At 55.1% G+C, this 12,654-nt stretch overlaps 2 protein-coding genes across 3 annotated transcripts in view; both read left to right on the top strand.

Annotated features, from left to right (window-relative positions):
• CFAP61 (cilia and flagella associated protein 61) overlaps positions 1-7,368 on the top strand; it is a 123,705-nt gene extending 116,337 nt beyond the window's left edge. Inside the window, exons 27-28 of one of the 2 annotated variants that reach the window (XM_069787785.1) lie at positions 7,076-7,232; positions 7,340-7,368. In XM_069787785.1, the coding sequence (XP_069643886.1) occupies positions 7,076-7,232; positions 7,340-7,361 (179 nt within the window). In that variant the 3' untranslated portion in view covers positions 7,362-7,368. Of the gene's footprint in view, positions 1-7,070; positions 7,233-7,339 lie in introns of those variants that run through there. The other variant, XM_069787787.1, reaches the window with a different exon arrangement.
• On the top strand, positions 545-2,801 carry INSM1 (INSM transcriptional repressor 1). Its single transcript, XM_069787784.1, is given in 2 exon segments — positions 545-596; positions 599-2,801. Coding segments are annotated over 2 exon segments (1,476 nt in total). The 3' UTR covers positions 2,023-2,801.
• Positions 7,369-12,654: the final 5,286 nt, after the last annotated feature.

The following is a 12,654-nucleotide window of genomic DNA, read 5'->3' as shown; positions in this document are numbered from 1 at the left end:
CAAAAGCGACTTTCCTCCTCCTCCTCCTCCTCCTGCGCCAACTTTCCCTCTCCCCGTGCCGGCGCGCCCACCGCCCAGCAGCCTGCCCGCCGAGAGCGGCCGGCCGCTCTGCGCTGGGCTTCCCTCGGGCCGGCGGCCGGGCCCCGGCGGCGGGCGGTGCTGCGGAGGGCCGAGCCCGTCCCGGCTGCAAACAACGGCGGGGACAGCTCCGCGGGCGGGGCGCGGGGCTGCCGCCTGTGTTCCCCCCCCCCCCCCCCCGCACCTCCCGCGCTGCCCCGTGCCGCCCGCGCTGCCGGTGCCGGCCCGGGCGGGGGAGGCAGCGCCCGCCGCGGGGCGGCACACAAAGGCCCGCGCGTGCCGGGCCGGGCCGGGCGGCGGCGCGGGGCGTGCGGGAGGCGGGGCCGGGCGTGTGCCGCCGCCGCCGCCGGGGGCCCCCCGCGCGCGCGGGCGGGCGGGCGGGGGCTCAGGTGCACCCGCTCCGCCCGCCGCCGCCGCCCGCCGCGGCGCCGCTGATTGGCCCGCCCCGCCGCCGCCGGCCCGAACAATGGCCCCGGCCCGCTTAAAGGCGGCGGCGGCCGCGCCGCGGGCAGAGCGAGGAGCGTGCGCCGCGGCCGCCGCCGGCGCGGAGGCGGCGCGAAGATGCCCCGGGGCTTCCTGGTGAAGCGCAGCCGGCGGCCCACCCCCGTCTCGTACCGGGCGCGCTGCTGCCGCGAGGCCGCCGCCGGCCCGCCGCTCCCCGCCGCCGCCGGCGGCGCCCCGCCGCCCGCCTGCCCCACCGCCCCGCCGCCGCCGCCGCTGCCGCCGCCGCGGGACTCGCCGCCGCCGGTGCCGTTCGGGACGCCCGATGCCGCCGTGCAGGCGCTGTACAGCCCCACGCGGCCCGTCAGCAGGGACAAGTACCTGGAGCGCGGCTTCAGCCTGGGCTCGCCCGTCTCGGCCGAGTCCTTCCCCGCCCCGGCCGTGCCCGGCACCATGGACCCGCTCCTCTTCGCCCCGGCCGAGCTCAAGCTCTGGGCCGCCGCCGCCGGCCACGCCGAGCCGCCCGCCGCCCACGCCGCCGGCCCCGGCCCCGGCCCCGCTCCCGGCGGAGCCCCCGCGCCGCCCGCCCCGGCCGCGCCGCCCGCCTCGGGCCGCCCGCCGCCCGCCAAGCGCCCGCCGGGCGCCGCCGAGCCCGGCCGGCAGAAGGCCCCGTCGGGCAAGAAGGCGAAGGCGATCCGCAAGCTGACCTTCGAGGACGAGGTGACCACGTCGCCCGTGCTGGGGCTGCGCATCAAGGAGGGCCCGGTGGAGGCGCCGGCCAAGGCGCGGGGCGGCTGCGCCCGGCCGCTGGGCGAGTTCATCTGCCAGCTCTGCAAGGAGGAGTACGGGGACCCCTTCGCGCTGGCGCAGCACCGCTGCTCCCGCATCGTCCGGGTGGAGTACCGCTGCCCCGAGTGCGACAAGGTCTTCTCCTGCCCCGCCAACCTCGCCTCCCACCGCCGCTGGCACAAGCCGCGCCCGCCCGCCGCCAAGGGCGGCCCCGAGGCGGGCAGGGTGCCGGCCGAGGAGCCGCCGAAGGAGGCGGCCGCCGGCAGCGGCAGCGAGCGGGACACGCCGAGCCCCGGCGGCGCCTCGGAGGCGGGCTCCGAGGAGGGGCTCTTCGAGTGCCCCCGCTGCGCCAAGCGGTTCCGCCGGCAGGCCTACCTGCGCAAGCACCTGCTGGGCCACCCGGCCCCGGCCCCGGCCCCGGCCGCCGCCGCCGCCCCGGCCCCGGCCCCGGCCCCGGAGCCCGCCGCCGAGGAGCCGCCCGCCCCGCCGCCCGCCGAGTGCCGGCTCTGCCCCGTCTGCGGGGAGACCTTCCCCAGCAAGAGCAGCCAGGAGCGGCACCTCCGCCTCCTGCACGCCGCCCAGGTCTTCCCCTGCAAGTACTGCCCGGCCACCTTCTACAGCTCGCCCGGCCTCACCCGGCACATCAACAAGTGCCACCCCTCCGAGAACAGGCAGGTCATCCTGCTGCAGGTGCCGCTGCGCCCCGCCTGCTAGAGCCGCCCGTGCCTTCCCGGGGCCCGGCCCCGCTCCCCAGCCGTCCCGCGGGCTGCGCTTTGGACTCGCCACACGATTAGCTTTAATATGGCTTGTGAACTGCTGGAATCTGGCTTTACGTTTACCTTTCCGGGGTGTCTCTCTCGCTCTCTCACTCTCTCTTTTTTTATTTGGTTGGTTTTTTTGGTTTTGTTGGGTTTTTGTTCGTTCGTTTCGGTTCTTATAAATGTGAACGGATCAAGCCGCTTGAGGAGAAACGAGAATTCCCTTTAGTATAGCCACAAATGCCTTGACTCTGCTGTTGATGGTCTCCAGAAAATGCTGTAGAAACTGCCTTAACTGTGACATGCCAACTTTCTGTTCTCGTTCGTTTTGCCCTTACTAAGGTAGCTCATGAGTTGACTATCTGTATATGTTGGTTTGAGTAATTATGTTATTTATTCGTTATTTATTTATATTAATTATGAAGATTGATATTATTTGATCGCAGATATTCTAATGCGCTTTCTTTGGTCTCCCCTGCCCGCCATTTCACTGTGCATTTTAGAAGATCTTTTTTTTCTAAAGGGATCTGCTAAAAAGGTTTTAACTTTTATACCTAGAATAACACACGATCTTAACCATTTTATCCTGTGCAACTGACAGCTCTTACTTTTAGATGCAATCTCTTTTTCTACACACATTATTTTCTTAACTGTTAGCTATTTATAGAGTGCTTCGATAGAACTGTTTCAACTGTATAATTATTTACTATTCAAATAAAATATTTTCAAATTCAAGTGTGCCCCTGCTGCTTCCTGCTTCTCCCTGCCGGGCTGGCCCGGGGGGGGGGGTCTGGGGGGGAAACTGGGGGGGCTGCAGCCAGGCTCTGGACTTCAGCTGGCAGGGTGCCCTGCTAGGCGCCAGCCTGCTCTGCACCTTTTGACGAGATTAATTAAAAAGGAATTAAAGGGGGGAGAAGAGCAGGGTGAGGTGTGTCCGGTCCCTGGGGGAAGGTTGCCCCGCTGCGCGGAAGGGCGCACCGGGGCTGCTGCCCCACGCTGCGGGCACCGGCTGCGGGCTGGAGCCTGAGCCCTGCCCCTCGCCTGCGGCCGTCACCGGGCACAGACTGTCCCTGCGCTCTGGGTCTGGCTGCGGGGAAGAGCTGCAGAAGAGCTTGCAGGGACCTTCCCCCAGCAGTGTTGCAGGGGAAACACGCGGAGGGGGAGCACCTCTGAAGGAGAAGTGGAAAACTTGGCAAAATCGTTGCCTGTGAGAGGACGTGCTATTTGCTTGGGTGGCTTTCCCTTGCGCTTGGCACGCTGAGATGCGGGGGTTAAGGGGCTCTGTAGAAAAACTGCATCCTGCTTTCGCTATGAAGGAAGGCGAAGCTTTTGCATGCCTCGTTTCAAGGCTAGAGCCTGATCACACCTGGTCCCGCTCTGCCCTGTGGTGGGATTTCTGCGGCGTCCTTCGATAGCTACAGGGTTTTGGCAAACTGGGCGTGCTAGGGGCTCCCCTCCGGAACATGGGAAGACACCAAAGTGTGAACAAGCCTCACAGGGCAGTGACTGGGGCGAGGGGAAAACAAGGTGCAAAGCGCCCCGGTTCACCCTGCCAGGGGAGAGGCGGCTGCGTCCCATAGCCCGCGGTGGGGCTCAGGTAGGACGTGCCTGGTCCTAGGAGCGTTTGAAGTGGCAGCAGTTTGGGGTCATCAGCCCTGGTGTGCGCAGGTGCTCCAGGGCTTGCGTCTGCACATGGGATTTGCGTGGGTTTGGTCAAAAAGGTTTCCAAAAATTGTTTTTGGTTTCCAAAAGTTGCTACAGTATCGGTGTAAGTGGGGAAGATGTATGCTGGGTCAGTGAAACCCCTCTCACAGGTGCTGCAGCACAGCTGTACGATCTCTCCCTTTAGCCAGCAGGAGAAGCCACGGAGCCAACCTCGTATCACGCAGCTCTGCTTGGCAACCCTGAATGCAAATACCTTGTCACCTTCTGGTGTGTTAAGGGTTGAGTCTGGGCTGAGAGGTCTCGGCTGGGGTGCTCTGGCACGCTCCATCTCAGGGAAGATAACGCTTTTGAGGCTTTTGCTCGCTGGAAGTGGTTTCCAACCTGTTTCTGCCACTTTCACTCACCTAAAGGCTCCTGTCTGAGATGCGGCTGCTTTGCCATTGGAAAGGCAGGTGGCCTTCTGGAGCTTCCTGCAGGGAAGCTTCCCGGACATGTCTGAATATTTTTTTGATACAGCAGAGCTTCTAGAGAAAGAAAATCTTTCTAGAGCAGGATTTTTTTTTTTCTTCCTCTTGTTCAGTCAGGCTAAAAAGCACCAGAGCCAGTATGCTCCTGCTGCCTTGATTCCTAGGAAACCGACTTCCTTCTGTCAGGACTGACTTCAGGTTTAGGCGAAGCTGTGGTTTTAGCTGTAAATTGATACACTGAAAAAGAGAACCTGGCCTCAACAGCCTGAGAGATACAGGCAGCAAAACGTGCTTGCCAAGAAGTCTGGTTTTGCTTTTCCCGGCTTCCCTGGCCTTGGAAAGCCCCAGCTACTGGGCTGTCACAACCCGGTGTGTGTCACAGCTGTCTGTGGGCCCGGCAGGCCGGTCTCTCCGCTCATGCGAAGCAGGAGGTCCCCGAGGGGAGTTTGCCAGTGCATGTGGCCATCCTCTCGGGCCACTGGACACCGTTTCCAGACCGATGCCCAGCGCATCCTTCAGAGAGGCCCAGAGACTCCATCCACATCTTCACAGCAGTGCCTCTGCCGAAATCTTTGCTCTGAGCCTGTGGCGCCGACAGGCCGCAGAACAACTGCTTCATACTGGTATCGGTTTCCCAATAGTCAAGTAAATTCATGCATCTCCCGGTAGGAGTCAGCTAAAAGCTGTCGAGGTCAGAAGAATGTCCCAGGCTTGCAGGGAGGCGTCAGGGAAGCCATCGGCGCCCACACTTTTGCATCATCTGCTGAGGGGAACATACCTTGCAGTGGGAAGTGCGATTAGCGGAGGCTCTTATTTTGGGGAGTAAGGAGAGGTGAAACTGGAGTACGTTGGAAACTGGGGTCTGTTCACAAACATCCTGTAAAACAGTGGAATCGCCTTTGGCGTCACTGGGCTACAGCAAGAGAGAGACTGCACCCTCCTTTCATCGGCTGCACTGCTGCAGAGCTTTGGAGAAGGACGTTAACGCGCGTGAGGCACCAACTGCCCCAGGGATTTTACGGGGAGCACTCAGCATCACCATTTCAGGTCTCTTGCGACTCTGGAAGGGAAGGGCATCGCACCACCACCACAGGTTACAAAGCCACCCGCTCACAGCAAGCCTCCTTTGGGCAATATTTTGGGGAGGGATCTGTCCCCACCCCTCACCAACTTGCCCCAACGCGGAGCTGCTCCTCCCCTGCGCTGTCCCACAGCCCGGGCCCCGACGCGGGACTGCAGCCTGGCTCTCCTCTGCCTCCACCTCCATGTCTATGAGACCCGCGAGCCCACTTCTAGGTCGGTGGATATGCCGAGCATTGAGCGGTGTGGCCGAAACCGGAGCTCGACCAGCACCGCTCGCAGCACCTTCTGGGAATGCAGGTGTTGCCTTTTCGGTGCCATGTTCTCGCCATCCGGCAGCGCAGGCCGGCCAGCGCTGTGCAAACAAAGCCTCCTGCTGTCAGCTAACAAATCAATTATTTGCTGATGCCTCTCAATGCATCCAGCAGGAGCAGGTTTGGGCACCACGGAAAATTGTGATCCTACCCCAAATGTGATGCGATTTCCAGTTCTTGGAGGCAGTTGGCGCGCAGGTACAGCGGTCGCTCACTCTCTTTGCACATGGGCAGAGACGTTTGCCCAGTTTGCAAACCACTGCAGCCTTCCTCCTCTCTGAGCACACAAAGAGCTGACCACACGGTCTGAAACGGATTGTTTGCAAACTGAAAGGAACCAGGGAGATTAATTACAGGAACCTTCAGGATCCTGAAAAATGCAGCTCAAACACCATCACTGAACCACGGGTGCAGAGCTAGCAAGTTGCTGGGAAGAGCTTTTCCTGTCGTCGGCGTCAGCGCTGACGCTAGTGGAGGAGCGGTCTCTGTGATGCCGCTTCTCAAGTGGGATTTTTTTGGCAATTTTTGCTATCCTCAGCGCCACGGTTACTCGCAGCCATCAATACAGTAGGTGCATCCATCGGCTGCCTCCCTCGGAGGGGTCGCTGGCAAACACAAGTGGGCACAGCCCAAGGTTTCGGAGGCTGGCTGTGCGGGAGGAGGCAGCCTGGCCTCGCTGAGCGGCTTCTGGTTTGTTCCTTGGGCGGGTGGGCGGGTGGGAGGAGATGTCCCAGGGGCTGGGGCAAGCCCAGAAGTGGGCCGGGGACAGGGCTTCTGCTTTGGATTTCAGACCTCTTCCCCATGCCAACCTCTTTACAAAACCCATGTGGCTTTTTAATGTGCTGGTGGGTGGGAAACCAGCTCACGGAGCCGCAGGCGTTGCTGCCCGGCCGTCCCCAGTGGGGCCGTAGGGTGATGCGGGGTGCTGTGGGATGCTGCAGGGCGATGCGGGGTGCCGTGCGTTGGCGGTGCCGACATGCCTCCTGTCCCATCGCCCGCCTGCGAGGGTGCTGGGTCCCGGCGGGTGTTTTGGGCCAGGGAGGCTACTGCAGATGCATGGTACAACGAGTTACCTGCGGCCCCCAGGCATCTCCCCTTGGTGAAGGAGCCGGGTGCCCAGACTACTCGCATTTTGCACATTGCATTCGAACATCTCAAATCCTTCCATGCAGATAAAAAGCCTCATTACGGCTTTAAATGGTTTTAATTAAATTTAGTTTACAATCCACATAACAAAGGTCTGCCTCGTGGAAACACTTGATATGTTAATCAGCGAGATGGACATGCCAAGCGTGGCCTTTCCTTTCACAGAGCTGTCCTGCAGATAAAAGCTCCAGGGCAGGACACCGGCAGGCTTGTTTTAAAAAAAGTCTTATTTAATCTAAGTGGGTGGCTGAAAAGATACGTAGCGTCTAGCAAAGGCACAAACATGCTAGTAATATTCTGGCCCCAGCTTCTGATTTCGCCTTTCTCATCAGTCCAGGCAGGGAGAGACTGACATCGGGCAGAGCCGAGCGCTGTGGCTGCGGCAGGGTGGTGGCACGGCTGCGTCGACGGCGCCGGCACGGGGAGATGTGGCCCTGCTCCAGCGGAGGGCAACCAGCATGGGGACACTTTCCGGAATGCATCCTCCCGTTACGGTAAATTGGACATTATTTTTAACAGCTGTCTGCCAGCTGCAGTTAAATCACCTGTTACTTTTGGAAAATAATCGCTATTTTTAAATAATAATAAAAGCCCCTTGCAGCTTTGAAGGCGAGGGAGCGTAAAGCCCAAGCGGTTCCCTGCCTTGTCTCCTGCACTCCACGTGCCTTACCCCATGGCCTGAGGACTACCGGAGTTTCCGACAAACTTGATTTTTTCAGCCTTTTCTCATGCGAGCGGGAAGTTGATTTGCAAAAGCGTTTGAAAGCGGAGCAAAGACTCTGCCTGTGCTGCACCGGGCTGCTGGGACAGTAAGGCCGGCCGACGGAGGGGGTTTGGTGGCCGGGCGGCCGCCCTGGCTGCGGTCACAGCCGCGGGGGGGTAAAGGGCACGATTCCGCTTCAGCTCAGAATGGGCTTTTATTTATCAGAATAAGGAAACGAGTCATCATTTTCTTTGCTAATTTTACAGGTTTTCATATGTAAATTATATGTATTGCAATTAAGAGTTCAAAGGAAAAAAACTGAGGAAAGTGCTGTGCATCTGCATGGGCTGCTGAGCTGGAATGTTTGATTTTATTTTTGTTCTACACACACACACACACGCATGCAGAGACACTTTATTATGCCTAATAAATTACAATTCTACGTAAAACAAATATATAATTTAGATTCCTTTTATATCAGTATATTTTATATAGATTATAAGTATACTTCATAATATGTAGTAGAGTGTATAATGTATTACACATCCTATATCAATGTTTATTATATGATCGAATATATATTATATATTGCCTATTATATAATGCATATTATAATACATTATATACAGTACATAATATTATATATGCATTATATATTGTTATTGATACATTATCAATATTCATGTAATGAAATAATATTGTCTTACAGAATTTTTTATGAGCTTTGTAGCCATAATTTGTGTATTATGGAGCACAGAGTATGCATTATATAATGCACTGTTGTGTATGTACATGTATACATACGTACATAGGTATATGTATAGGTGCACATATGTATGCACATATATATATTATACATACAAGTCATGCATAATCTATGGCATTATATACTGTATTGTACAGTGCGTTGAATATTCTACGATGTATATTATATATGCATTAGGCAATATATAGTATCATGTATTATATATTCATTATATAATCTATTATATATATTATTCATCTGTTGCTGAGATTATATAATTATAATTTTCTTATATAATTTTTTAATAAAAGTATACTGCATATATATTATGCATGCAATATTATAGTTTATGTAGTAATGTTATAGTTTATATAGTAATGTGTACATATAGCTAAGGTATATACTAGGTATGTGTGTGTATGTATATATACATATATAATGTATGTGTAATATATAGTATATACATAACCTATAATCCATATTTTGATAAAATTAATAAATATGTAATGAATAGTAATATTGCTAAACAAATACTAACGTATGAATAATATACATTACATGCTGCATATATAGTATAATGTGCTGTATATTATATAATGTATATCACATTATATACATTATATAATACATAGATTACAGATCATAGATTATGTATATTACGCTTATAATATCATATTATATACGTGTATATTTAATACCTATAATATATGCTAAATCTAATACACATGTAGATATACATAATACAAAATATTAGAGAAATAATTAAATCTACTATGGCATGATATACATAATATATAATGGTTATATAATTATATAGTATAGAACATAATAGATATAGCAATAAGAATACATATAAAAGTGTTAGGCATTCTTATGTATAAGTATAAATTAATTTATATATTATTTTATATTTTTAACATATGTCTGTCTGTGGACATTTTTCTGCCTGTTGCCAGCAGCTGCCCGGGCTGGTGGTGCTGGGGGTGACTCAAGCCCATGCCCACCTGCCTGCTTGCCCCCACGCCGCACCGGGCTGGACTCTGCCCGCACGCCCCACGTCCTGCCCGTCCGTCACGGCCGGGTGCTGCGCCCGCCCGGGTCAAGTGGCGCCGGCCGCGTCCGTCCCGGCTGGCTGGGCCCTGGCGCACCCACCCAGGCCTGCTCAGGCGTCGTGACACCCCTGCGTGACCAACCCCCCCGGGTTTGGGGTGCGGGAGCAGGGCAGGCTCTGGGCTGCGCCAGCTGCGGAGCGCGTGCGCCCCAGGGAAGCTGGTCTGGGGAGCGATGTGCGGAGGGAGCTACAGCCGGAGCCCTGCGCCAGGACCGCGGGCAGCCCGGGCACCACGTCTGCCCTGTACCTACCTGCTGATGAGGGGGGTGCTTGGGGGGGGGTACACACCTTTGTATTATCCATCCCCTGGGGTTCATGGGCACTATACAGCTCAACTAATGATGCAAATTAAATTGGATGGTACAATTAATGCCCTGTAAATTATCCGGCTCCCTCCAGCGGGACGCAGCCATCATAGACCAGCACTGGGCACCCCCTTGCCCACGCGGCCTTCAGCCGGGGCCGCACGGTAGGAAGGGCGGTGGTTTAGCTGCGGCTGAAGCCCTGACCACGTCAGGAGCTGGGGCCGTGCCCGCCGGGCTGGGGCCAGGCGCCCACGTCAGCCCCAGGGACGCAGAAACGTCCCTCACCCCACCAGCGCGGGACACTGCGTGGCTCCCTGCAGGGACGGCGCCGGCGTGACCCCAAACCCTCCCTGGCTGTCCTGAGCAGCTGGTCCTGCGCAATTGGCTAACCCTTGTCCTGGAAAACGACCGGTTCCTGGCTGCTCACGAAGCTCAACACGAGTGTGGCCGGTGCTGGGCCTGGGACAAGGAGCCCCCTGATGAAAGCTGGGTGGAAGCTGGGTTCCTAATGCTTAATTGGTGTGTAAAGTTGTTTCTGCAAATGGAGACGTTCAGGGCTTTATCTGGAGCCATTTGGATTAATTCTCCATTTCTGACTAAAGCACCTGAAAGCAATTTAAGCGAGAACTTTCTTGTCTCTTTTCAGCAAAGGAACAGACATTTTCCAAGTGTCTTTTCCCACTGCCAAATAATCCCTTCGCATTCCCACTGGCATAAGTGGGTGGTAATGCATAAGCACCCTGACATAATTATGACTGAGAGCACAGACCCCCATTATTTTCTTAAGTAATGTCTCCACAGAGTAGAAAATCACCATTAGAAACATATTGGTTTTAATGTTCATGCAAATCGCTCGGCAATAAGGCATTACATGGCTTAGAAAGGGAAGCCTCGTCGTCATGCATTTCTTGCAAAAACTGTATATAGATAATGTCTTCTGGGGTTTCGTAATGGTCTATAATTATTACCAGCACACCGCTGCAAGCTGCTTTCAGCGGTGGCCGCAGCTCATGCCGTTGTCACACAGGTTCCGCACCTCCCGCCTGGCCGCTGAGGACACTCGGCAGGGTTAGGACACCGGCAGTGCTCTCCGGAGGGGCTTCCACGCTCAGCCGAAGGGCTGGTGCTTTGAAAATAGTCATCAAATACATGTGCTCTTGCCGCCCAAGTGTTGTAATGAAGGCTCCCAAGCGTGAGCTGCAGAAGCGCCTCTGATGGCAGTGCTGCTGGTGTTCAATAGCAAGGGACTCTTCATGGCAGGGGACGGGTCAAGAAAAAGAAAAAATTGAAAAAAAAAAAAAAAAAAAAGAACAGCGTGTAGCCAACAGATGAGAAAGGAGAGCTGGTTTTTGGCCAGCAGTACCTGCACCTAGCAGAGGTGTACCCTGTAAGCATGTGCGTGGGGCTGAGCTTCCCGTGAAGGACAAGCCTGGTGGAGCGTGAACGGCCCCAGCCCACTCGGTCAGCACTGCTTGCTGCAGGAACGTGCCTGTGACAGGTAGGCTGAAACACTCAAAAATCTTTTACTGCATCTTTTAGGTGGCCTGCCCTTATGAACAGTGACAAAAGTACAGCACCTTTAATAAGAACACAATTCTGCAACCAACTTTTATTCTTTAGAAGAAGGGGTGAAAATCCTCTTATTTTGCCCCGAAGCCATTCCTTAGCCATACAAAAGCAATCTTCAGTAGTAGCTTGGCAGAATTCAGCCCAACAAAACCCTTCATTCTTTCCCTTTTAGGCCACAGTTGGTGGCAGTGTGCCCTGGCGAGGGCAAGACCATCCCTGTTACCCTGTGCAGCGGGAAGGGCTGGGGCCAGCGGGAGGTACCTGCCCTCCGGGGGCGGCTGGGAGCCGGGGGGTTGCAAACAGCATAGCTGAGGCTCCAGGGGGGCCCCAAATTAAGAATACAGTCAGGTGAATGCGAGGTGTGAATCACTAAGGTGCCCTCCTTTCAGTCGTGGTGTGGCGTTAACGCTCAAGGTTTTGCCAAACGGCACTCGAGTCTGGTAGCGGTGTGGCTAGTTGCGCACCCGGCAGCCGTTGTCTGCAGCCACGGTCCTCAGCGCAGCGCGCGCTGTGGGAACGCAACACCCGCACCGGTGACACCGCATCACCGCTTCGCGTACGCCGGCTTTAACGCAAACGTCCCTGCTGCATTTGAACCAGATCTAAAAGGTCATGATCCTTGCGACAGCTTGAATCTCGCCCAGCGGCTCCGGCTGCTTGGGCCCAGGCACCGCCAGCCAGAGACGGCACACGGCCAGGAGCCGGCTGGGAGCAGCCGCCGGCATCACCGGACGGTCGGAAGGCAGAGCGGCTGCCCGGCCACGGCACCTCCTGCCTCACAGACGCTGCACACACCACGCAGGTACGTACCTTTTTATTGCTCTTTTAAGAATTTTATTGTGAGCCAAGATTTATTAGGTTTGTGAGGGGTAACAGAACAGCTTCGTTGTCCAGTTCATAGTACAAAACCACAGCCAAATTTTTACAAATTAATCGTTTTAGGTTTTTTACTTCAGGAAAATACTATTCATCAGTGTTTTAATTCTTCCCTGAATTAGAGACGCATATTGCTCTAACGAGAAAAGTGTCCTTTTATTCAGAAGAGCGCCTTTGAAATTATTTCAGACCATTTATTGGATAACTAAGAACAAGACAGCCTCGCCTATCCAGTCCTGAAAATAAAATAAATTAAAATACACATTTTATTTTCTAATTTCCTTTACCGATACACGATCAGTAGAAAGCAAAACCAAAATGTGAGGCAGAAAATCAAAATGGCAGTCAAAACCCTTAGCAAACGAGGCTCATTCCCAGCAGGACGGCTGCGTTACCCGTGTCCCGGCGTGCCAGCCACGTTCATGCTCGGCGCCGCCAGCTCCCGCTCCTGCTCTGGGCAGCAAGGGTGCCCGGCAGCACCTTGGTCTGAGCCGGCTGCCCCTCGGGCCAAATAAGCCCCTCGGCAGAGCCCACAGCAAAGCGTCAAGCTACCTCAGCGTTACTGGCAATGTTTATAAGGTAGTATTCCCTATTGACAGGGAAGTCA

Source organism: Haliaeetus albicilla, chromosome 7 (assembly GCF_947461875.1).
Source record: "Haliaeetus albicilla chromosome 7, bHalAlb1.1, whole genome shotgun sequence".
Taxonomy (NCBI): domain Eukaryota; kingdom Metazoa; phylum Chordata; class Aves; order Accipitriformes; family Accipitridae; genus Haliaeetus; species Haliaeetus albicilla.
The sequence above is the reverse complement of the archived record's forward strand: the minus strand, read 5'-3'. Positions and strand labels throughout refer to the sequence as shown.